Source organism: Bombus terrestris, chromosome 10 (assembly GCF_910591885.1).
Source record: "Bombus terrestris chromosome 10, iyBomTerr1.2, whole genome shotgun sequence".
Lineage (NCBI taxonomy): Eukaryota > Metazoa > Arthropoda > Insecta > Hymenoptera > Apidae > Bombus > Bombus terrestris.
The window spans coordinates 3,315,285-3,342,575 of record NC_063278.1 but is presented as its reverse complement, the minus strand read 5'-3'; the positions used below and the strand labels follow the sequence as shown (position 1 = coordinate 3,342,575).

At 37.4% G+C, this 27,291-nt stretch overlaps 1 protein-coding gene across 3 annotated transcripts in view; it reads left to right on the top strand.

Moving 5' to 3' along the window:
• LOC100646265 (GTP-binding protein RAD) overlaps positions 1–27,291 on the top strand; it is an 80,451-nt gene that overhangs the window by 38,882 nt on the left and 14,278 nt on the right. For all 3 annotated transcript variants that reach the window (XM_048409793.1, XM_020864925.2, XM_020864924.2), the window contains one exon: positions 25,650–25,864. In XM_048409793.1, coding sequence (XP_048265750.1) covers positions 25,650–25,864 — 215 coding nt within the window. The remainder of the gene's footprint in view (positions 1–25,649; positions 25,865–27,291) is intronic.

Here is a 27,291-nt window from a genome sequence, read left to right as displayed (position 1 = left end):
ATATTTTTTCGTATTAAATACGTTTCGCGCGGTCTTCCACTTTGCCTATAAAATGCATAAAACTGCGCAGTCTAATTTTTACGAACCGTTTTACCTCTTCACGGACACCAGGATTTTCGTGAAATTGCGAAAAATTTCATTTTTTAAATTAAGTTAAATGTCAATTACAATGCGTGACGCATGGATGATGGAAAATAATAAAATAAAAAATAATTTGGATATAAATTTATTTAAGTAAATGGTCGAATATTTTCATAACTGCTATTACTATCAATTTTTTGTTTGTTTGTTTGTTTGTTTGTTCGTTAACGGCCCGTGGTAGTCAGAATTTATACGAACATTCGGCAAATTACTGTATCGTTTTGATCGATCAGCGAGTAGATACTGTGCCACATCGGACAGTATCTGGGTCTATTACCAGCAATATTAAGATATTGTGTGGTGGTCAGGTCATCCGGATGTGCTTTCTGCAATCCTCGAGGTAATGTGTACAGGCTGCGAGCTGGGCTATTTGGATGATTTTCTAGCCGAGCTTTATATTTGTTTGCAAAGCGTTCTATTTCTTCTTCGTCTGTTCTAACACATAGGTCTTTCCCGAGGTCATCGTTACAAGCGTACCACAGACCATTTACGATCGTGCCAAGTATTATCGACTGCATTGGTTCTATTTTTTTAATGCGGCTATCAGCTACTGTTCCCCGTGGTTCGATGCCTTATGTCCACATGAGTCTTACGATAACTTTGCATATTAATAGCTTCTGGATTTAATGGGGTGTTGTGAATTAGAATGTTCTAAAACAGCGTCTTTTTGTGATTTTTTTAGAAAACCAAAAAGGGATTAAATTATTATATATTTTTCTTCTCGATGAACTAAAAAAGTTCGTCAAAAAGTTTATTTGAATAGTTGTTACAGCACCTTAAAGTTAATCTTAAAGTTTCTTTTTATAAAACACACTTTTCCTTTAAACCCGTCAAAATTTTTAATTTTACACTATTTTCTGCCTTTCTTTCTTTTTAGTTCATCGAGAAGAAAAATATATAATAATTTAATCCTTTTTTGGTTTTTTGTTTCGGTCAAGAATTACGAGGTGGATCTTTCACGCCGATTGAAAATTGCAGCCCATGAAATGGGCTTAGAAATCTGTTATAATCTTTCTTTTTACTTTAAAAAGAAATCTTTTTGTATTCGTTAAATATATATAAAACCATACCTCAAAATTCAATAACTTCATTTCTTTCTTTCCCTTCTAAAAAAAAAAAAATCACAAAAAGATGCAATTTTAGAACATTTCAATTAAGGACACCCCCTTAATTACAAGTATCATCAACTTGCTGTAAACCAACGCATCTATCTTTCTCTACTATATTTACTCGTTTATTTATTATTACTAATCCTGCTCTTTCGGGTTTTTCACAAATCTCCGGTTTTACGTTACATTACATTCTCTAATTCTCTGGTCCTTTTCGAAGTATACGTTTCGCTTCACGCACGACGATCCATGAAATAAACAAATTTTCAACGAACCATATACATTTTACAAGGAATAACATTTCATTTAGAACTCGGTAGAGTAGCTCTGTTCTTCCACCAAAGAAGATAATTTACGGAATCCTACGCCGCACCCTGTCAGCAGCTTCCATCTCCTATTCGACTTTCCACCACGCAACAAAGATATTGCATGGTAAACTATCCTCTGCTGCGGTTCTACGCAGTTTGTTGGTAAACATCGAACGTTCCATCCAATTGACGACGCCGTGCCCCCAATGTTATTCGATATCCGACGTTGGTGTGACGCGTAGCATGCGGTTGAACCACAGTTATTACGGTTAAAACTGGGAATTATATGTAAACCGCGTGGCAAGAGTGATTTTCGCCTAATATCGATTTCATTCGGATATCAGTGACGGCTAACGAACTTCGCAATATCGAGTTACGCTTGGCATTTCCGTTGCCTCGCTGGATACAAATGTCAGTCACGTGTGTGAAGGTAAGGGTTCAGTTCGAAGATACGCACACATGGATATTTACATAGGACGAATCTCATTTCCGTGTACGTAAGTGGGACGTTGTTAAAGCGGAAAGGGAAGAAGGGAATTAGGAAATTGCAAATTGCGGATCACCATCGTCTTTAAATATTGGAACGTATATCTTGGTGTTACTGGAGAAGTAATACGATACTTTCTTCGGTAATTGATCGCCGTTATGTTTCTCATAATTGATCGATGTCAGAGGGCAGTTCCATCTTGGTGTTCCCTTTGACACACCGCCAGGTTCGAATAACGTAAACCTTCGAATTCTACTGGTCGTGAAACGGTATGCAATTATTATGCACGAGAAAACAAGGAAACTGAGACTTTCAGTGAAATAATTCGAAGATGAAAGCAATTAAAAACGTAGCGGCACTCGACAGCAAAACTTTCCGACGGTTCCTGTCCTATGGCTTGCTGCACAAAGACCCTACCCAGGGTCCGGACGACGGCAGCGCGGTGGTTTCTTTTTTTCTTTTTTTTTTTATTTGGTAGACCTTTTACAATCAATTCTCATTGAGAATTATAAGTAAATTCTTTTGGCCTGGTACTGTAACTTGGATTATAAGAGTTTATAGTATGTTTGATTCTAGTTGAATCTAATGTTTAAATCTAAAGGGTAACGTCTTTTTAGTCTGCGGATCTGATCGATCGTGTCAAGTAATTGGGAAACTAATGGGTTTTGGTGGTTGTTAACTCTTATATTATATCTGTTACTGAATTTGCATATTTCTTCTTTAACTGTGGGTATCTTAAGGTCGTCATGTATTGTTTCGTTGGTAACATACCAAGGTGCATCTATCGAGGATCTTAGAGTTTTTGATTGGAATCGTTGGAGAATTTCTATGTTGGAGTTACTCGCTGTTCCCCATAATTGGATCCCATAGGTCCAAACAGGTTTTAATATGGCTTTATATAGCATTATTTTACTCTGCATGTACTCTGGAGCATCTGCCAACGTGCCATTACATTATGTGGTTTTTTTGGTGACGGGTACTTTCCGCAGATAAAAATTCATACAGCACCCGAGTCCCCTGGACCACTTGGGGTTGGGTAAACGCCCAACCGTCGTGCAAGGCACACAGTGCCCTGCTTCCTGGATTAGCTAGGCCTGCAGGGGCTGTCGCTCGTCTCAGGTCGAACGGGGCCCTTTCTAAGCCCTTCCGTCTACCGGGACGGTACCGGAGCAGGTAGGACGCTGCTCACACGCCGAAGGCCATTCGGTGGAAGGGAACACCTTAATTCGGCCCTCTTGCCAGCATCTTGGCCATCAACCACTACCACCACGAGTCCATACCCATTATTTGGCCAAGCAGAGGGGTCGCTACTCCCTCCGGGCTGTAATTCGACCCGCCCGTGGCACCAACCTAAGTCGTTGGTGGGACTATCGTGTGGATGTACGGCCACGTCACTACCGGCCCAGCGTCCTGCTAACCGAGTTCGGCAGTTCCAGATGGGACTCACGTAAGCGCGGTTTACAGGGCGCCTCCAAACCCTGAACTGTCCCCGACGGTCCCATCCTTGGCATCAGGATCGTGGGTGCGCTACTACCCAAGGCTCCTTGGAGAGAGTGTGGCCGCCTCGCTCCTCCGGCAACCTTCCTTGCGGTGTACATAGGGACTCACGTAAGCGGGACGCTTGTCCCGACGGTCCCCCTGGCTGCGGGAACGTGGGTTTGCCAGCCCCCATAGGCTCGCAAAGCGAGCCCTCCCTGCGGGACTGCCAACGTGCCAGTAGAATTATTTTAGTTTTTTTAGTTTTTAGCGCGGTGGTTAGCGTAATCGCTTACGAACGTTCCAGGATCCAGATTCGAATCCCGTCACTCATAGTCCTGTTTTTCACGATTTCTAAATGAGAAGGGAGCGGTCCGGATGGTTGGAAGAAAATCCCCCAACATGGATAAAGACAAAATCTTTATACACCAGCAGTATCTATCATGACCTATACCTCAAAAATATTAAAATTTTGCTGGATATGACCGACACGTGTTGTGATACTTATGACCAACGGTGTGAGATATAATAACGTAAAATATAATAACATAATTATGTCGGAGATGAAAGGACATCGGGGCCTTTCTTCTGGAATTTTTGGGAAAACCCCCGATACTTCAGTCTAGACCTTTCGTTATAGCGGTACTTGAATAATAAAACTTAGAAGTAGTTGTTTATGATTTAATCCGATTATGTGTGAGAATTGTGACAATAGGCTTGGGCTCGAAGTGACACAACGGGTCGTTGAACGTAGCCACGGTCACAGGATGGACGTTTTTACCTAACAGAGCTATGGAGCAATTGTATAGCTCTCTTTAAAAATATAGTTGACCCGAGGGGTACAGAGAAGAACATATAAATGCAGTTCCACTTGGACTGAGCGATTTAGTTGAGTTCTACTTGTACCGTGGGCAAGAAGCAAGTTGAGCTACACTTAAATTGTGGACCGGTAAGTTTAGTTTGACTTGGACTTTGGAAGAAAACTCATTTGCTATCCCATTGACCGTGGATTCGTTATTGAACCTAAGATCATTGCCATTAACATCTCGAGTATCTAATCGTCACTAATCATATCCGTAAATATCATCCATATTGTATAACAACAATAGCTAATCCAAATGAAGATTCGTTACACACCCATGATCCTAATGAGAACTCGACACATATAAATACATATAATGAAATCTGGAAGCAAATAATAAGAATAGAATAGAGAAGTGAACAATCTGAATGGCACAGAACTGGTCAAAGCAACGACGGAGAAACGCGGTTAACGTTTTTGGCTATAGGTGAGGTGCATATTCTTACCGTTAAAATTAGACGCCTGTAAAATCGCGTGTCTCTGGAACCAAAGTACAAGTAATACGCGCAACTATAAAATTCGACTAACGTCAAACAATAAAATCAACTAACAGATCGAGCACATCGCGTTGAAGGCTTGCTTGGTGAATTTGGCGCCGACTTTTATCGCTCTGGCAGTTGTTTCCGGATTGTAACTAATCTCCGAGTTCAGGCCAATATCTGGGATTATCGTCTGTCGAAGAGCGTAGCCCAGTGTAACCGTACCATCTGTTGTCCATTTTTGCAGGAAGCTTCCATAGTCTTGCGTTTTATATTCCGCATCGGCGACGCCGGTCAGCTGTAATTGGAAAATCGGAAATGGACGACTTTAATAAAAATCCTCCGGTACCGTGCTAAATAATTTATCGTCGATTGTTTTCCTTTTAGATGGAAATTATAAGAGAATTCCCGTACATAGAGATCCGAAGAATTTCATTATCCGTAATAGCCGTAATTTCGAAGCACGAGTCGCTTATATCTTTAAAAACTGGTATGAGAATTGCGCGCTTCGCACCTTTTATTCGTATTTCTTACTCCTTTCCAATAACACGATATTCGTTTCGTTAGTTAAGCGGCGGAATGTCATTACGAAAAATAATATTACGACTGAGAAATAATTATTTCGAGGAATTTGTTCAATGCTTCGACGGATATCGAGTTAGTATAGTATAGTATTAGTATAGTTAAAGTATAGTTTCGATTCGTTTAATGATTATGAACAGCGATAAGACACAATGTGAACTGTAAGATGTTTAAAACGATTACATTTTTGTACATTTGATACTTCCGCGAAGAAGTTTATCATATCGGAAAATGTCTTTTCCCTTCGATCTTTTGCATAGTCAGTTATTTACCGTGCACGATCTGAAGGATGTTCGGAAGACGAAACGTAAAGTAAACTAACTCTGCACTCCGAGCATTTTTTACGATACGATCGATCGATAACTGTGATACACGCTTTGCTGCAACACGGTGAATCTTTTTGAAAGTCTCGTATAAATCTCGCATCGTATTTGCATTACACGTATCTATTATCATTAGTATCTGTGACAAAAATTATTGCTTAAGAAGCCCAGATATATCGCCCACATATATCGTGAATTTGTCTTTTATATCCGTTGTAGCCTCTGCTACCAAAGTATACGTTGACAAAGGTATATCGCGGTAACAAAAAATCTATCGTTCCTTTTACAAAATATCTGATAATATTCTATGCTTATGTATAAAGCATAGTCAAACTCGATGATGGTATCCCGCTGAGGGTAGCCATCCACGTGTTATTTGGCAATTAAGTTAGAAAAATTTACCAAATGTCCAGCTGGACAAATTGTAAAGTACAAATTAAATAATAACAAAAATTCTACAAAGAAGACTAAAAAGAAAACACCCACTGACCTCAATAAGGAAATAAAACAGACAAACTCGAAGATGGTATCCAGCTGGGGGTAGCCATCCACGTGTTATTTAGCAATTAAGTTAGAAAAATTTACCAAATGTCCAGCTGGGCAAATTGTAAAGTACAAATTAAATAAAAAAAAATTCTACAAAGAAGACCAAGAAGAAAACACCCCACTGACCTCAATAAGGAAATAAAATAGCCAAACTCGATGATGGTATCCCACTGGGGGTAGCCATCCACGTGTTATTTGGCAATTAAATTAGAAAAATTTACCAAATGTCCAGCTGTACAAATTGTAAAGTACAAATTAAATAAAAAAAAATTCTACAAAGAAGACCAAAAAGAAAACACCCCACTGACCTCAATAAGGGAATAAAACAGACAAACTCGAAGATGGTATCCAGCTGGGGGTAGCCATCCACGTGTTATTTGGCAATTAAATTAGAAAAATTTACCAAATGTCCAGCTGGACAAATTGTAAAGTACAAATTAAATAATAACAAAAATTCTACAAAGAAGACTAAAAAGGAAACACCCCACTGACCTCAATAAGGAAATAAAACAGACAAACTCGAAGATGGTATCCAGCTGGGGGTAGCCATCCACGTGTTATTTGGCAATTAAATTAGAAAAATTCACCAAATGTCCAGCTGGACAAATTGTAAAGTACAAATTAAATAATAAAAAAAATTGTACAAAGAAGACTAAAAAGAAAACACTCCACTGACCTCAATAAGGAAATAAAATAGTCAAACTCGATGATGGTATCCCACTGGGGGTAGCCATCCACGTGTTATTTGGCAATTAAATTAGAAAAATTTACCAAATGTTCAGCTGGGCAAATTGTAAAGTACAAATTAAATAATAACAAAAATTCTACAAAGAAGACTAAAAAGAAAACACCCCACTGACCTCAATAAGGAAATAAAACAGACAAACTCGAAGATGGTATCCAGCTGGGGGTAGCCATCCACGTGTTATTTGGCAATTAAGTTAGAAAAATTCACCAAATGTCCAGCTGGACAAATTGTAAAGTACAAATTAAATAATAAAAAAAATTCTACAAAGAAGACTAAAAAGAAAACACCCCACTGACCTCAATAAGGAAATAAAACAGACAAACTCGAAGATGGTATCCAGCTGGGGGTAGCCATCCACGTGTTATTTGGCAATTAAGTTAGAAAAATTCACCAAATGTCCAGCTGGACAAATTGTAAAGTACAAATTAAATAATAAAAAAAATTCTACAAAGAAGACTAAAAAGAAAACACCCCACTGACCTCAATAAGGAAATAAAATAGTCAAACTCGATGATGGTATCCCACTGGGGGTAGCCATCCACGTGTTATTTGGCAATTAAATTAGAAAAATTTACCAAATGTTCAGCTGGGCAAATTGTAAAGTACAAATTAAATAATAACAAAAATTCTACAAAGAAGACCAAAAAGAAAACACCCCACTGACCTCAATAAGGGAATAAAATAGACAAATTCGAAAATGGTAACCCGCTGGGGGTAGCCACCTACCTGCTATTTAGCAATTAAATTAGAAAAATTTACCAAATGTCCAGCTGGACAAATTGTAAAGTACAAATTAAATAATAACAAAAATTCTACAAAGAAGACTAAAAAGGAAACACCCCACTGACCTCAATAAGGAAATAAAACAGACAAACTCGAAGATGGTATCCAGCTGGGGGTAGCCATCCACGTGTTATTTGGCAATTAAATTAGAAAAATTTACCAAATGTTCAGCTGGACAAATTGTAAAGTACAAATTAAATAAGAAAGAAATGTATAAAGCTCGATACGCTATTATATTCCATATGCGCAGTAACAAAAGTTTTTGCAAGACCTACGGAAGTTTGTGACTTTTTATGAATATAGAAGACTACTCGAACGATTGATCGGGGATCTGTAGAATCTCCAGTGTAATGTACTTACTAGTTCTTACTTGTTGCATCCGGAATTTGCATAAGTAAGTACACGCAGAAGGTTAGTAATCGCGTAACACTCGCTTCTAAGCGGGTTACAACTTCTTAAATACAATAGAAATTATACTCGGCGATAATAGTATCACGAAGAATATCTCAAAATGCGATCGTTCGGTTGCAAATTATTTTGGTATTACTTTTACTTTGTTGCTTCGGTCGAATTACTATGCTTCGATATTTAGATTACTCGTCCCACGGTTTCGATATTTAATCGAAAATACATAGAAAGGAATAGAATTTGAAGGGCAGACGCGTGGTGGAAAATTACCTTCGATGTGTCGCAGTCCAAGCGTAAATCGCTGCCCATTTCCAGCGTTTCGATAGACCTCGATTTAACACCCAATTTGATAAGACTTTTTCCATAATGATAGCCAGTTCTGAATACATCTCTCGCGTTTGTACCCAGATCCTTAAAACTCGGCACACTCATGTCGTGTTACTTCCGGAAGGTTAACACCGACTAACGCACCAACAGTATTCGATTTAGCTGTAAAACGTGGCTGTTTTTAGAAAGACGATGATTAAGTGTTAACGTTGATTTAACGTTTATTATTATGGTATAGCAAGAATATTTTTAATTTGCAATTAAATTAAATTAAATACCAATAAATTTCGTTTGCAGGTGTAGAAAATTCGTACAATTTTTTCGTAGCGAATAAACTGCAAGTTCGTTTTCATGTTATTTTAATACTTTCAATGATATTTGTGTAATATTAATTTATTCATAAATACACGTTCGTCTAATAAAACGTTAGGGCCAGAATATATGCTAATCGATTATATAGAAATTGAAATTGACTATTTATTTCGATCGTTTTAAACAATAATTATTAAGCACAGTAAGTTAAAGTAGTTAAAAAACAATAATCATTCGAACGAACTAAATTCTACGTCGAATATATTTCTGAATAACAATGAAACGTTGTTCGTAACAAATTATCCCGTTTACGTATCTAGTGGAATAGCTGTTGCAACGGATTATTCAAGAAATTATTATCACGTTTTCGTTCACAACTCCGTTAGAAAACAAATATCCAAGCTATTCGAGATTAAATAGCATTCGCGTTATTCGAAGCGTTTAGGGTATTAAGGAACAAGCAGAGAAATTCCTCAAGCACCGCGTTCACATTCGAAGAGATTTCAGATTCCCTACAACGACAAATTCACTGTAAACTTACCTATGGAAAAACGAAATGTAGAAAAATGTACAGGGTGCGCGTGACGCGCAAAAACGTACAAAGTATCGAAAATAAAAACAGAAGGTTTGTAATATTTAGAAATTGAAAGAAATTCCATTTAAATCTGGCTTGTTCGGTTCGCGTTATTTTCATAAAAATACGAAATTCCACGAACATTTCAATCTGCGAATCGCCAACATCCGCAATCTGTTTATCACTGTACAAAATCTCCTATCTCTTCAAATTGCTGCAACATGTTGCTCGAGCAATATTTCCAACCCTTTCTAGTAACACGAAAGCTATACGAAACAGCTTGGATATCTTGTTTGCGACGAGACTTGGCAAAATTTGAGGCAGAAGGATTTGCATGTTAAGAGGTTAAACGACATTCACCAGACCGAGACGTCGACGTAACTGGACCCGACGATGAACGCGACGATCCTCTCGATCGTGTGCAACATCGCCGTCCTTAACCTTCGTTGAAACGATGAGTCAGTTGCCGAGGTATCGAAAAATTGTCCCAGCTACCAGATTTCTCTTATCTGTTTAGACAGAATTTGAGCGATAACAGTGCCATTGACGTTTCTCACGGTTAGTGCGCGGCGGTAAAACATTACGAGCTACGATCGTGGAAGGCAACGATTCCTCGATGTTAAGCTTCCTTCACATCAACTTACTTTTTACTCGAAATCGGATAGCTTCGAGCGTTTGTGACAAATTGTTGATCGTGATAAACTTTATCACGCGAATAGAAGTAAGAGAATTCTTTGGCTGTTGATGAAACATACAATTTCTTCTGATGTTTCTTCAAGAAGATAAATTACTCGGTCTTCGACGAAACAAGGAAATTCCTTGTTTTTTACTCCTTCATAGGCTGAACAAATTCAAGAATCCTTAGAAATAAATAAATAAATAATAGTGGATGTACGTTATTTTTATTCCGATATCGATACTCGTTTATATATGGACACGAAATTCGTGATGGATTTACCTAAACGTGCATTGTTGAAGTCGCTGTTGAAGACAAACAAATCTTTCGTCGCCACATGAAATATTCACTCGTTCCGAGCAAACTGAAAATTAAGTTGCAGTTAACTCGCGCAAACTGGAAGTCAAGTTGCTAGACAAATGCGAACGAGGCTCTGGAATTACCGAGATTCCAAGTTTTAGATTCAAACTGTTCCCTACGTTTACCTGCGATGAAGGACCATACACATGCAAATAGAATTTTCAAATTACGTATATACGTGATATCTGAGAGCAGGAAAGGATGACCGCAGACCAAATTATAGATGAAAGAAGAAAGAGAGAAGCAGAAGAGAGGAGGAAAGGATAAGGGAATCCAAATATAACATACGTTAGAGAAAAATCGCCAAAGAAGAGTTACCAAAGTACTTGGAAGAGAGGATGAAGTGGAAGGACGGAAAAATATTAGCAAGATTCAGATGTGAAAACGAGACCAAAGCAAGGGAAAGCTGGAAAGAAGAGGGAGAAGAAAGATACAGACTATGTAAAAGGAAAGGAGAAGACCTGAGACGTGTGATAGAAGAATGTGAAATAACGGGAGGACCAAAAGACATAGAAAAGACACTAAATGAGATTGGAGAAGGATTAACAGAACCAAAAGCAATAATAGAGAAGAGAAGGGCAATACAAGACACGGAGGAACGACAAGACGGAAGCACTGCAAGGAGGCAAAAGCCCAAAAGTTGCGATAGTTTTTAGTTATTAGTTTTTAGTTTTTACAGATAGAATAATTAAGGCGGTGCAAAATAATAGAGTGGATAAGAGGGCAGGTAGATATATAAGAAGCGAAAGGCACGGACTAAGCAATAATAATAAATACAAGCGTTATCTCAATATAATCAATAATATATTCTTTCGTTATCAGCAGAACATTTTCTGTTGATTTTATTGACATATTGGATTAATCACTTCTTAAAGTTACTCATTGTTGAAACAACATCAAACCGTCTCACGCGATATATTTCAAACATTCAAACGATCGTATACCGTTTCATGCTAAAAAATCGATTAAATCCATTGACAATGAAACGATATTTCATATACGGTTCTTACAAGAATTATTGTTATTTAAGACTTAGGAAAACGTATATACAGCAACCACGCACACTGTGCGTATTTCTGGCGCGCGTTTCCATTCAGTGACAGTACTTCGGCGGATTGGACTGCCAAAGCGAAAGGATTAAGCGACACATCCTTGTATCTGGTCTACTAATTGGAAGCGAGTGTATGGGATAAGATGTGTTGCGTTTGCAGATCGAAACATATAATAATGCGAAGTAGCGATGTCTAATGAATAAGCTGACTGCCGCAAGACGTCGCAAATAAGACTCATTACGATGTCTTTTGTCGTAGAAGCAGTCTGTGGCCTGGCGTTGTCACACGACAATTTCGCAGAACGTTCTGCTTTGTCTCGGTACTTTGACGATCGTATCTTGTCTAAGGACGCAACATTTCTCCGTGATGGAATTCGCTGCTCGCCTGATAGCTGGTTTAAACACGTAGAACGCAGCGACAAATTCTTTGATCGAACAACTTGCAGTATTTTTTTTCTCTTTTTTTTTGATAGACTTTGAGCTTCACTGAGTAAATTGGATTATTCATCCGTACAGCAGTTACCTACGATGCTTACAGTGGCAATTAAAATACATTCACAAATTTACTGTAGCAGCTAGATCTTATTCAACGATATTCGTCCATTTTATTAAATTCAAATTTGTTTATTTAAGACACGTTACGTAACAAGTTTGCTACGATGTTATCGATATTCGTTTATTTCGTAAATGTACGATATTTACAAAGTTGGAAGGATATTGGTTATAAGTACGATCGTGTAGAACATTACAGACGGACGAAGAATAAATGTGTGAACGATAAATGAATTTCAAACGAATGGAATTATTCAAACGAATGAATGAAATTCAGTCGCGTTAAATTATACGCGGAATTACTTCGAAATTTCCAACTAAAAAGGAGGGCGCTTAATTGGATCTAATTAAATAGCTTGATAATTACATCTTGGAAATATATTAAAAAACTTCCTATCGATTAAACGAATCCTCGTAATACTTCCGTTAATCGTATCCTCAATTTTATATTTTAATACTATATAATAATTAATTATATAAACCTTGAAACCGATAAATTGTTTCATAAATTTATCGATAAAATGTTTAAACTATGCTGATGAACAGCTCACTGGAGTTTTATTGCGTTTAATAAACGAATATCATCGTGATTAAACTACGGAAATTTTCACGCCGGAAAATTTCATTACTTGGAAATAAGATTCATCGTCTCTGCTAGAACATATTTTATAAAAATGAATAATTATATTCTCTGTATGTAGACCGTAATCATTCTTGAATGTTAATTAAATATTTATTCATTTAATGCCACTAAATACAAGTGACGATTCGTGCGATTTCGTCCGAGACAAATACTATAGTTACTTGAAAGATGGTTACGGACCCGTAAAAGAAAAACGACGATCTCTCACAGCCGAACAGAGTCTATTTTAACAAAATAAACGACCCAATTCGAAAGACCGAGCACACTTCAAAGTGTTAAGAATTTTGTTATTAATCTTGCGAGCTCGAATTACGACAATATTTTGTCATTAGATGGTAATGACAAAATCCTTAGCACTTTGGAGTTACCTAAGTTAGTCCTGTGTGCAGCGATAGGAGAAAGTTGACGAATTTTTACTACGTTCGACTAACCGACTATATTAAAAACTATAACACTAAACGGACTAATTCGAAAGACCAAGTACACTTCAAAGTGCTAAGAATTTTGTTATTAATCTTGCGAGCTCGAATTACGATAATAAACGGCGATGAAATGCGATCAGAATTATTTATTTTGTCATTAGATGGTAATGACAAAATCCTTAGCACTTTGGAGTTACCTAACTTAGTCCTGTGTGCAGCGATAGGAAAAAGTTGACGAATTTTTACTACGTTCGACTAACCGACTATATTAAAAACTATAACACTAAACGGACTAATTCGAAAGACCAAGTACACTTCAAAGTGCTAAGAATTTTATTAATCTTGCGAGCTCGAGTTGGGACAGTAAACGGCGATAAAATGCCATCAGAGCTATTTATATCAGAATTAACCAACTATTAATACTAAACTAAGTGATTACCGATTTTGTCATTAGGTGATAATGAAAAAATCCGCAATCGCTTGGTTGCCAACCCAATAGATCGTCCGTTTAACTCAATAACACGGAACTTCCCGATTCGCCAACGTTTCTCCCCTTTGTAAGCAATCTGGCCGATTAGCCGCGCGAGTAGGAGGAAATCCAGGTCCTGCAGGACAGGCAAACCGTCAGGAGAGGAGGATTACGCGAAAATCCATCAGCTAGGATTTTTCGAAACGTCGAGGAGGAGCGAGTCTATCCGCGAATTGAGTCGACATTACTCGGTCCTTCTACGTCTAATGGATTTCTCGTGCAGATCGCGTGAAGCTTCGCGTCTGCGAATCTCGTAAATCCGACGAGAAACTAGAACGAGAAAGCGTAGAACGATATAGCCGGGTCGTTGTCGAAATGAAAGCCGAGGTTGCCAGTTGGAGATGTTGTCCCAATGTCTGACACTTTTGTTCCTTCTTTGTTGATCGTGTTGAGTTTGACGCGTGTTAGCCGAGAAAGTTCGAGAGCCAACGGCTTAAAAGGATCTACGCCTCGACCGATAAAAGAGCAAACTCGTCGACAAGCGAGCAAAGTCTGTGAACTTTCTTACGACAGATTCGCGTTAGGCAAATTGTTTTCGACAGTGGCGCGAGCTGATACCGCCGAATCTCTTCAAGATCTCTGCAATCGATGGATTGCATCGAATGTATAGTAGTGGGATATTTTTGAAAAGCTGAGTAGCATAAACGTGTGGTACTAGGTTAAGCTGAAGAGTATTAGAGAGACAATTTCGGCAATTCTTCTTTAATTATTGATTCTTCAATTAATTCTTCTTTGACATTTTGTTTTTTTATTTTGTATATTGCGATGTCAGAGAGATGGCTGTTTCTAAATGGCAGTTTCTTTATTAGAAAGACTCTAATCGTAGATTCTTGGGATTTTGATAGCGTTTAAGGAAATAAAGTATGTTTCTGGTTAATATACAATTTATTATTAACCCTTTGCACTCTGAATTTTATTTCATTTTCGTTGCCAGCAGCTCCCAACGCTTCTAAGTGTTTTATTTGAAATTTACTTTAACCAAAAAATAAGACAATTTAAATAAATAAAGGAAGAAACAAATTCACTTAAATACCAGTCTTATTCACACTATTGTTGTATTTTGTAATTTTTAAGTGTACGATATATCTGGAAACAATTTCCAGAATGCAATCCTGCTTTTCTTTCGCACGTTTCGCAAAAACAGGTGAAAATGAAAGAATGTCGAGTGGGACTCGACAAAGAAACTTCTGAGATAAAAATTGATGTCGAGTCCCACTCGACGTAGCAGTGCAAAGGTTTGATACAATTTTTATTATTCGACGAGACAGATTCCTTTCGAACTGAAGATGCTTAGAGAATGAAACCATCAGGGAGGAAACTCTATGTCGACTAAATGTCACGCGGAATATTCGAGTTCTACGCGTTACAAGAAATTAGGCTAAAACGCGAGACATCGGTTTACAACAATACACCTTAATTCCCGTAATGAGCACGTTAGTGTACGAGGATTCACTTTGACCCTAATCTCTCCTTCTAAGTCTGTCACATGGTACATCGTTTATTCGTTATTCAGTAACCTGACATTTAAAACGTTGATGTAATCGAGGCCGAGAATTACGCTGACTACATATCACTCGACCATACCTTAAATCTTTTCCTTACTATTTATTGCGAATAAATTGCAAATAAATAAATGGGATGATACACTGAACGAAAAAGCCCGATGATTTTAACGCGATTAACGTTTATATAGTTACGATTAATATAAGTCTGAACAATTCTACGATTCTACTTTAGGTGGAATATTACAATTTTCGAAAATTTCTATAAATGTTATTAATATAAATATAAAACTTGCATAAGGGATTGTAGCAAATGAATAAATGAACGTATTATCCCCGTAATCACTCGTTGTTTCATATATAAAACCAGTGAGCTGTTTTTGACGAGTATACTCGTCACCAAGAAATGGCAATATTTTGTGCTACGACCAGGTCTGTGGGTAATAAAATTAAAAAATAAAACAGCCGTTTCGTTACGATTTAATTCTATGCTGTAATAGTTTTGCATACTGTGCGTTTGACGAGTATACTCGTCACTAAGAAATGACAATATTTTGTGCTACGAAAAAGCCTGTCGGTAATAGAATTAAAAAATAAAACAGTCGTTTCGTTACGATTTAGTTCTATACTGTAAGAGCTACGCATACTGTGCGTTTGACGAGTATACTCGTCACCAAGAAATGGCAATATTTTGTGCTACGATGAGGTTTGTGGGTAATAAAATTAAAGAATAAAACAATCGTTTCGTTACGATTTAATTCTATGTCGTAAGAGCTACGCATACTGTGCGTTTGACGAGTATACTCGTCACCAAGAAATGGCAATATTTTGTGCTACGACGAGGTCTGTCGGTAATAGAATTAAAAGATAAAACAGCCGTTTCGTTACGATTTAATTCTATGCTGTAATAGTTTTGCATACTGTGCGTTTGACGAGTATACTCGTCACCAAGAAATGGCAATATTTTGTGCTACGAAGAAGCCTGTCGGTAATAGAATTAAAAAATAAGACAGTCGTTTCGTTACGATTTAGTTCTATACTGTAAGAGCTACGCATACTGTGCGTTTGACGAGTATACTCGTCACCAAGAAATGGCAATATTTTGTGTTACGACGAGGTCTGTGGGTAATAAAATTAAAGAATAAAACAATCGTTTCGTTACGATTTAATTCTATGTCGTAAGAGCTACGCATACTGTGCGTTTGACGAGTATACTCGTCACCAAGAAATGGCAATATTTTGTGCTACGACGAGGTCTGTCGGTAATAGAATTAAAAGATAAAACAGTCGTTTCGTTACGATTTAGTTCTATACTGTAAGAGCTACGCATACTGTGCGTTTGACGAGTATACTCGTCACCAAGAAATGGCAATATTTTGTGTTACGACGAGGTCTGTGGGTAATAAAATTAAAGAATAAAACAATCGTTTCGTTACGATTTAATTCTATGTCGTAAGAGCTACGCATACTGTGCGTTTGACGAGTATACTCGTCACCAAGAAATGGCAATATTTTGTGCTACGACGAGGTCTGTCGGTAATAGAATTAAAAGATAAAACAGTCGTTTCGTTACGATTTAATTCTATGCTGTAAGAATTCTGCATACTGTGCGTTTGACGAGTATACTCGTCGTCGCTTACTTTTTCTCATACATTTTCAAAGTTTTCAAACTGGCTGCAACAGCTAACTGGTTAATAGAAATCTCTACGAAAATGCAAATTGTAGAAATGAAAAATTGTTGTAGAATAATTTTAGTGAAATCATAAAGAGTAACGAAAGTATATCGTGTTCGATACAGAAACAAACGATCGATTATTAATTTCTAAACTAATATTTTCTAAGTTGATATTCTCTTTCTCGGCTCGAACTCCACTCAAGACTCGAACAAAAGCTCAAACTCGACAAATCAAATAGATAAAATACTTCCATTATAAAATCCAACCAGCTATGAATTTTTAAATGACGTAGAATGTACGTTAGCGGTAACCAGTTATCGATTTTAGGATAATATAGAACTACATCGACAGCTGCCAATATGTTAAGAAGCAGTTTGTAATTTATAAAGATCTTTAACCAATAAAATTGTTATAAAATGGATTTAGTTAGCCGAGGTATTAGCAAGATTTATAAAAGCTTTTACAATATTCAAAGGACTGTCAAAATATATACGTAGAAAAGTTAAAAGAAAGAACTGGTATAAAAATATCGTTAACGTTAAATATACTCGCGCGATTTGATTGTTCGTTTTACCACGTTATTACCCAAAAACGTATTCCTAAGTTAAAGATCTTAAACTAATATTCTCGGAGAATATAACGGCGAGATACGGGAAAGTTCTGCGTCTGACAGGAACTGTAATTGACAAGGTCAAGTATAGTATAAGTATCGAATAGAAAATCTTAGTAGTAAGAAAGTAGTAAGGAAAAAGAAAATGGTAAATAAATTGCGAGACAAAGATGTTGGAATTTTCCACGAAACAATCAAATTTATCTTATACGAGCAAACGCTATTAGTAATTTTTGATACAGTAACAAACGAACCAACAAGATATTACGTACTTTAAATTCAGCAAGATAAAGTATCAAAATATGAAAATATATCGATCTATGTTATTGCCATTACCGCTATCATTGTCGTTAGGCGCACTGTATCGAACGCGGCGATATACGTCTACGAAACCGTACGGTAAAATGTATTTTGTCCCGTCGTTGAAACGTCGAGCGATGAGAAACGACGTATTTTAATAACATTTGTCATTTTTATTCGTCGAGGAAAAATAGAAATCGATGGCACGACCCTTCTAAGCGATAGGCGAACAAGCCTCGTCTGATGCTATCCATTCCACTTATATAAAATGAAGGAACTCAAGGTGATTCTTAATTGGGATGAGCTTGACTATAGTAGGTGCCAGAACGAAAGGAAAAGGTCGATGATTTAAAGAACGATGGAGTTCGACAAAGAAACGAGGCACCACGCGATTCGATTACGAATTTTTGTCTTCTTTTTTCTGCTTCTTCGACTTTCCATGGCTGAAGAAAATAAGAAAAAGAAGAGAAGTACTGAACTCGCGCTGCTGCTGTGACATCAATCACATATCAACCTTCATCAAAGATAGGATATCAATCGCAGAGCTTCGGACTCCTTTGAACACATCACCACCTTATCATCATAGCCTACACAGAAGCTATGACACACCTTAGTCCACATCATAGATGAGACATCGACCCCCGACCTTTGGACACTTTTCCACGTCATAACGTACACCGAGCCCCCTCAACATCCTAAAACCAAAAAGTATATAAGCCGAGACTTCAACCCGCTCGGGCGGTTCTTGTTCTAGCTCTTGTTATTGTACAACCCCTTCTTCCGGTTCGGTGTCAGTCTATTCTTGTAAGTGTTAAATTTATAATAAAAGTTCGATGAAAGAAAATTAAAAGTTGAGTTACGACTCAGCCTTCTTTTCCCTTACAATCCAAGTGTCGGTTTTACGTGACACTGCAGACTACAGCGATACGTGCGTCGAAGGTGTACGAAAGTTTCGAAGGTGTACAAAATTCCAAGCCAATTGGACAAGTAAATTGGACAAATTAGTGTTAACACTTTGACTGCCACGCCGAAATCACACGTTTCGTTCAGGACGCCACGGGAGTATTTCATTATTCAAAGCATATAATTGCGAAATAATAATAAATTGATGGTGTAAGACAACATTCTTCCTCAATGGACCGTTTATCTTATTGGTGGTCACGGGCGACCACCGTGGCGCCTTGGTAACGGTTGATAGCGACATATTGTAACGAGGCTTCGTTTATTTCAACAAACCATTCGCGTTCGTTGTTTCTTCGCAAGCAAAACGTGCGGAATATATTGTCGAAACGTGTAGAAGATATTAGTAAACGGTATTTGCTCGTTCTATATACAATAGTAAGGTATGTTCACACTTGTAACTTCAATTATACGATTATAAAGCAGCATTTACGATTATTTTCTAAGCTGTGTTTATAATAATATTCGTAGATTACCCCTCAAATATATGGACGCAAACACAGTGCACCGTTGGATGCAAGATTCGTTCTCATTTTCTTTTATCGATGTTCTAATAAAAATGTTTAATCGTTCAATGGGGCATTTCTTATTTCAAAGTATCTTCTATTGTTCGGTTATATTAAAAATTCCCTAACTGTCAATTTTCATTCAATTTTTACAATTGTAAGAAGTTCAAGAGCTCCGGTCACCAATGACCACCGTGCTGTCACAGGAGAAACCGTAGCCGGTCAAAGATGACCAACGTGGCAGTCAAAGTGTTAAGAGGGAAAACGCGTTTAGAAACCTTTTACACACGAAATAACTCGATTAACGTTAGAATTTGAAGCGTAGCGTTGCGCGAATGTATTTTTACGATCGTATTTTTCAAGAAAATGTAAAAGCAAATTTTGTTTCCTGAGCTTTGCATTTAAAACACCGCTAATTCCCTCAAACTTACAGCGTAGGTTTAGAATAACAGTTTGCATCCGATACCATTGTACGGCACTCGAGGTGAAGTGGGGCCGAGTCGACGTGAAGCGATAAAAATTTCAAGAGCCGGAGGAAAAACTTGACATTTCGCAGCGGAGTTTCGTTAACCCTGTCGCGATCGATGCGCATACTGAAAAGGAGCGCGAGCGTAAATTCGTCGCACAATGCGCTATCATTTCAATGGACTTTTATTTGAAACGCGGCACGGTTCTTTCGCCGAAGCGCGAATAAAGCGCACGTGCCGCAAAATTAACCTACGCGAAATGAGAAAACGGTTTTATGGTCGAAGCGTGGAAACGAAGTTATTAAATAACTCGATCCGCGCGCAGAAATAGAATTTTCCAATCAAATCAGACTCGCTCAGACCGATTTCAGGTATCGATCGTGTGATTCGTACGGAGCAACTTCGCATCAGGTGCGAAAGAAATCTCGCATTACGAAATAGGATGTTGCTTTCGTATCTCTTTGAAGGAAAACCATCGGTTCGCCAAACACTCCGCTATTTCGTGCGGTGCAGAACGAATGTTAGGCGAAAGAGAGTAAAGAGAAAGGTAACAGTCGCCTTCCTCGATTTCGTGTCATTTTTTATCACACACTAGTTAGTTTTTTGATCTAAGGATTCTCTTCGATCAATGAGAAATCCGAAAGTTACTTTCTGCTGAGATTTCTTTTTTCGTGGTTGTTGAGAATTGTGGATCTTAATCGCCGAAATAAAAGTAGAGGAACACTAAGGCTACACTTAGAATTCATATTAAAATAGTTTTATTTATTTATTTAATAAACGATTTGCAAGATCTTCGTCGATGTACATTTGCACGTGTCTCGGCACTCTCTTCGTCTCACCATCTTCCATACCACGCTGCCAATGGAACAGTTCCATTCGTCTGGTTTTCGAGACGCCGTGCACACATATACTTCCGTACATTCATATTCACATACGTGTGTCACTACTACGCGACCAATCTAGTCTAACACACAAAATTATACGTATCTCAACAGTGGTAACAGAAGCCTTATGTGGTATAATATATCTTGAAAAGATGAAATAAAACCACTCGAATGTAATCGATTTATTTCTATTTGCGAAATTATTTTTACTGGCCCGTCTTTTAATCGAAATGAATCACTTGATTATCGGGGATATGTGTTACGTTGCAGGTATTATTTTCATGAAACTTCCACCAGTTAAATATTCCAGAGTACTGAAAATACAGTTCCGTATTCACGCAATATTCTGCATATTGGATAAAGCAAAGTCGTCCGTCAAAGCTTTGTCAGTCAAATTCCTCCGGTTCTTGCGAATATCCATTTTGCCACGTGTAGTCAGAGCGAAAAAGGGATATTTTGTTCTCACGACGAACAAACCTGTCTATTTTTACTCCGAGTATTAACCAATCTAGCCAACTATGCTCGACTTCTGTTTTATCATTTGCTCTATAAATGGAACGATTAAGTGCTCGAAGTTGTTTAATATTCAGTATATTCGTTTCCAAAGTTGCCAATCAATTATTAACCATGATTTAATTAAATAAATTACTTCCACTTATTGGAAATGTTATTATCTAATAAGCAATGATCGGAGTTAACAAAAGTTCAGAAAATGTGTATCAAGCGAATAACTCGGATCGATAAAATGATTTTGGGCGAAGAATGGATACATTTTGTGGTATTAAAAAAAAAAAAAAAAAAAACTGTCGTGCAACTGGATTCTCATTTTTGGAAAATTCTATCATGCTTTTTGTCAAACAGGCTGTTCCCTCTGTGATTTCTAATTGTCTGCTTAACTAGGGCAAATAATTTTAACGTTACTCAAATGACAGACACTCATTAAACAACTTGGCTTATTTATTAAAATATTTGAAATGCCGGTGTGTCAAAATTTTTGAAATTTCTTATTGGCGTTTAATGAGCAATGCGACAAGCAGCGTGTAAATGAGAAAAAACGACTGCTATTAATAAAATTCTGATACACAAAAGATGTATCTATACGATATAAGTAAAGTTTACAAGCTTTGTCCTTCGTTTTTATTAAATTTCATGCATTTAAAAAACTGCAAAAAATTAAAGTCACGCGTTTTTAAACAAAGGTGCAAGTTTGAAGGATTTTCATCCCTATAATGTTATATCTGGACGTATTAAAAATACGTGGAACCTCGATGTGAAAAAGTTTCGGATATTCTTTCGAAATCCCTTTCTGATGCAGAGGGATTAAAACGTGAAAAATATTACAATTGATATAGAGCAAACAACAAAGGTTAAACAATGATTTCAACGGAACTCGGAGGTAACGTGATGACCAGATAAAAAGGGAAAATATCGTCATTTGAAATATCATAGAATTATTTCCACTTCATTCCACATCTTAATTTCTCGATTTACCAAACATTTCTTCTGTACATTTATCCACATTTAAAGTAGATCTTGGTTTAATTTAATCGCTGTTGCTTCCAATTAACTATAAGAAATAAACAAAGTCATTATTTGTCAAAAGATAAGAAATGGACCATAGCGAAATTTACGGAAATGGTTTGAATAAAAAGATATATATCTGAATATTTGTAAAAGAAAAGTTTACATATCGAGATATTACGTGAAAAGATGAACATTTCAAGTAACAAAAAGATACTTTAATTATCCACCGTCATATCTATTTCAATATCGAGTTTATTATATCACATCGTCTTTCCTCGCAAACATCGCTTTGCACGCGATAAAACTTTTATTGCGTCAACTTCCATCATCTTTTATTCGAACATAAAATATTTCGGTATCTGAACATGCGCCTTTATTAAAACGTTATTTTTCCTTATGTCCTTATGTCGCGTCTCTCTTTAACTTCACCCATTCTACTTCGTTGTAACGTCACGCAGGAATCTTCCTGAAATAAATAAATTTCACTAGCTACCACGTTCAAAGCTAAAAATACAACTACTTTCACTTCAAAAAAATCACGCAAATTTCACGTTGCCATTCGTATTCGAAGCATTTACCATTTTCTTTACCAACAAATTTTAATTCCTCGAATATCATTGACATTTCTTAGAGATATAACACAATGCACTTTATCCTATAAAGCCTTCTCAGCTCGAATAACACGAACCGTACTATGTACATGCAGTATATCCTCTCATCGTGAGCAAGCTGACTTAAGTGAGAACATCTGAAAGCCCGACTCTCCATTCGCATGAAAAGCAGCAATCTTCTTTCGACCCTCCGAACCGTCGTGTTATTTCAGATCTGATTCTACTCTACCAGTTTCTTTCTCAACAAAGGACCCGTGGGTAATCTCGTTTGCCGGCTGTTCCGATCGAATTCAATCATGCTAATCGTAACAGGGGAAACACAGCTCAGGACAGTCTCTATCCGCGAATCTGTGAAACTGTTTGATGTAACAACTTCTGAGAAAACAATTCGCACGGAACACAGTTAACGAGAACCTATTCTTGCTTGGCAAACGTTGTTTTAGCGGTACAATCAATGCTGAATCGCAGCTGCTACCTGTACGCGTATACCGTTTGAGTTGTTAACTGCAATTTGTCGCAGCCTCGCCGTTTCTCGGAAAACGGTCACCGAGTATCGTCGTTGATTATGCGAGTATTCAGTTTATGATCGAATCGAAGCCTACGAACGGTCGCGTAGCATATTTTGGGAAAATTATTTTCTTATTTCTTATTCTTGTACCTTTTGTATTGTAAAAATTTACACTTCTTCCTTTGTAATTTTATTTGGTTGTCCGTTCAGTGTCTTTCTTTTACGGACACGTGTTTTACAACGACGCATCTTTATACAAATATGAAAGCTAATCTGTCGAACGTGATCTTGATAAAACAAAATGGATAATTCGATAAAATAATGTCAAATGTTGTGTAAACTTTACTAATATTTACGTTTCTTTATATAAGATTTATTTTGTTGTATTTAGCAGACAACCTCTGCAATGTTTGCCACGTACTTCGCAGAAATTGTGGAATTTTTATTTCAATTTATTACTTTTTACGAAATATTCTGGACTGGTTGAAAGCTCGCGGAATATTCGTTTAATTTCGATTTGTTTCGAATTCTTTGTCCGAATTTGTAATATTATGGAATTTTATCGGTACATTTCGCTGATTATTCGAGAGGAAATTTATAGAATAGTACGAGGAAGGCTGACATAATTGCCGTATGAAATATTTTTACGAAATTTTACGAATATTCTGTAATACGTTTGCATGGAAATTTATAAACAGTTCGAAACACAAGCGGATAGGCAGCAGCTACTACAAAGGAATAAAGTATTTTCATAAAACCTCGCAAAATTGTTCTGATATTTTTTATATTATCTGTTTAAATAGAAAATCGTAGGTACGTCGACAGAGGAGCAGCCTACAAGCTACTACTTTTATAACTTTGGCTATTTTTGAGAAATTTTATTGAATTTTACCTATCCCATAATTCGTTTGATTAAAGATTTTTCATACCGTCTATAGAACCTGAAAATTCTAATTTTGTCAGACCAGATAGTTTCGAAAAATTCCATAGAATATTTACCGATGCTAATATATTCTGCGATTCGTTGGAGTAAAAAGTTTGTAATACGAACGAAGCAGCGAGTACTAGTCTTGTCACGTAAAATAGCTTTCAAATGTTTCGTAGAATTTTATTAATTTCGGTATATCCTGCAATTCGTTCGAATATTTATAGATACCTGAATATAACTATATATGTGGTATTTCATCTTTACATAAATGTAGTATCCAAATGGGTCTTAGAGAGAAAGGACAAGTAATGATGTTTTGATTTAATATATATTATTAAGAGCAACGAAATGATTACAATGCGGTTCTACGTTCTATTCTCGCATGCGGCTTTCTGCTTCCCAACTCAAGCTCTGCCCACTCCGCACACTCCACACGCTCTCCACACTCTCTACACTCTACACGCTCTGCACGCTCTACACGCTCTGCAGGCTCTGCACACTCTGCACACTCTGCACACTCTGCCTTTTCCCGTTCTTCGGAACAGGTATCCCGAAACCCCCGTGGTCAAGGTCACGCAGCCTTTTCACGAAAACTGTCCACTTAAAGGACCCAACGGTACATTGATGCTAAACGGTACTTTGTTTACAGTTCGGCCGATACCTTAGGCCTTTTGGCCCCGATACTACATAAACAAAAAGGAAGTGAAAATGTTGACCGTGAAACTTGCGAAAAAAAAGCTCGTTAATCGTTTCGTTCCTATGCAGAAGCGTCCGTTCGCTGCATCAAAATGACGAACAGAGGAAAACATTTCCTATTCTATTGACAAAAGTTCGAAGACGTGCTCCGACAACCGCCCACGCAAACAGGTCGAGAGAATCTCATTGCAACTATTCTCACGTTCCGATCGAATTCATTGTTTGACGAAACAAAACACGCAGATAGTGAACCATCCTCTGTCATTAATTCACTTTGCCTTTGCAATCGATTCTTCGATATTAGTTTGACCGGCAATTTTCAGCGCAGCGTAATGTGTACCTGTATCCGAATTGCCTGTAATGATCGTCATCGACGTTCAAACTGCCAGTGTGTGACGTGTATTATAGCTAAGCTGTTCTATGTTCAAATCAGTGCAATTGGTATTTACAGTAACCGAAACAAATAGATTCGTATAACTACGGTGAGGAAGAAAAATACGTGGATAGGTAAATGGCGGTAAAGGCAACGAAATATTACTGTTTAGAAAAGTACTGTCCTGATTCTCTATTTTTAGTCATTTAAATTAGACTTAAGACGTTTTCACTTATTCGTTATTTCTTAACATCGACCCTCCTCGATTATATCTTTCTTATAATCCGTCGATTCCTCGTCCGTTCCAAATCAAATTGCAACGGATCGAAGAATGTATAGAGAGTTTGCCGAAGGGTCCTCGAAAGAGAAGCACATCAATTAAGAGGATTGTTTCGTTTGGTTGCAGCCGATGCTCGCTGAAACGAAACGCGGTGGCGCCAGCGGGGCCGATGAGGGAGAAGAAGATGGAGTGGAATATTACAGGCTCAGGTCGTTTTCCATAACAGCGAATGGGGTCTATAACCTCGGCGATTCGCTGAAGAGCCGACGTAGCAAGAGTATCAACAGCGTCACATCCTCTGGCACTAGCTGCAGCAGCACCAGGGAGGCCAGGTTATTGAGGTGAGAATAAATCAGTGTATAAAGCACATGTCGCGCATATCCATTATACATGGGACGTTGTTCGACTATAACAGCGACTATAACAAACGGTTAAAACGCGTGACAAAGGCTAGACACGCATTAGGTATAGAATGTCGAGACTTTTGTTGAAACAAAGGAAACCTATACGTAACATTTACCACTATGTAAAGCTGTTGGAACATCACACAGGGGTAAGGACAACGTTCCCCTCTCTTTTGTACGTCGTCACGCGATGCTATATATAGTGGGAAAAAGTTACGTGTATATTCCTCGAACACTTACTATGGGAAAATGTTGTGCCTATATTGCTTGAACACCTGTCGCGGAAAAGCGTCATGTGTATATTCCTTGAACACATATCATGGAAAAATGTTATGTGAATATTCGTTGAACGCCTGTCGTGGAAAAGCGTCATGTGTATATTCTTTGAACATATATCATGGAAAAATGTTACGTGCGCATTCTTTGAACATTTACTATGGGAAAATGTTATGCGTATATTCCTTGAACACCTGTCGTGGAAAAGCGTCATGTGTATATTCCTTGAACACATATCATGGGAAAATGTTATGTGAATATTCGTTGAACACCTGTCGTGGAAAAGCATCATGTGTATATTCTTTGAACACATGTCATGGAAAAATGTTACGTGCGTATTCTTTGAACATTTACTATAGGGAAATGTTATGCGTACATTCCTTGAACAGCTGTCGTGGAAAAGCTTTATATGTATATTCTTTGAACACTTATCAGGGAAAAACTTTATGTGTATATTTCTATTGCGCCTAATTACGTAAAAGTATATTTTAATTTCATTGGTTGGCTGTCACGATTATATTGATAAAACTTAAAACTAATCTGAAAAAAATATACAGATACGAAATACAAGATATAGAAGATATCTATATAAAATTTCAGATTAGTTTCAAGTTTTATCGGTATAATCGTGACAGCCGACTAATGAAATTTCAAAATATTTTTGTAGAATACGCAATTACGTAGAATATAAATATACACGTAATATTTTTCATTAATACACAAGATATCTATCAGCATATGCCGACAAATACACAAGCTTATTTTTATAATTGTATCAAGTCTGCCGAAAGTACTTAGTCTTCCCCTCCAAATATTATTCCTCCGCCAATCTGTCAGATTTACACGGTAGACATTTACACGTGGCATAGCACAGACTGTGTTATACGTCAGATGAATTTGACTTGTAGATGAATCTTGCACCACGATTCGTACTGTACGCGGATCATCCGTCACGCATGTGTATGTATGCAGCTGCGTTTACGCTAAAAACTACCATCCCCTTGAAACTATTATATCTACTTATCGATATTACGATACGAAGTACCATTTGTCACGAATAGCGGTAACAGCAAGTAGGTCGATCTACG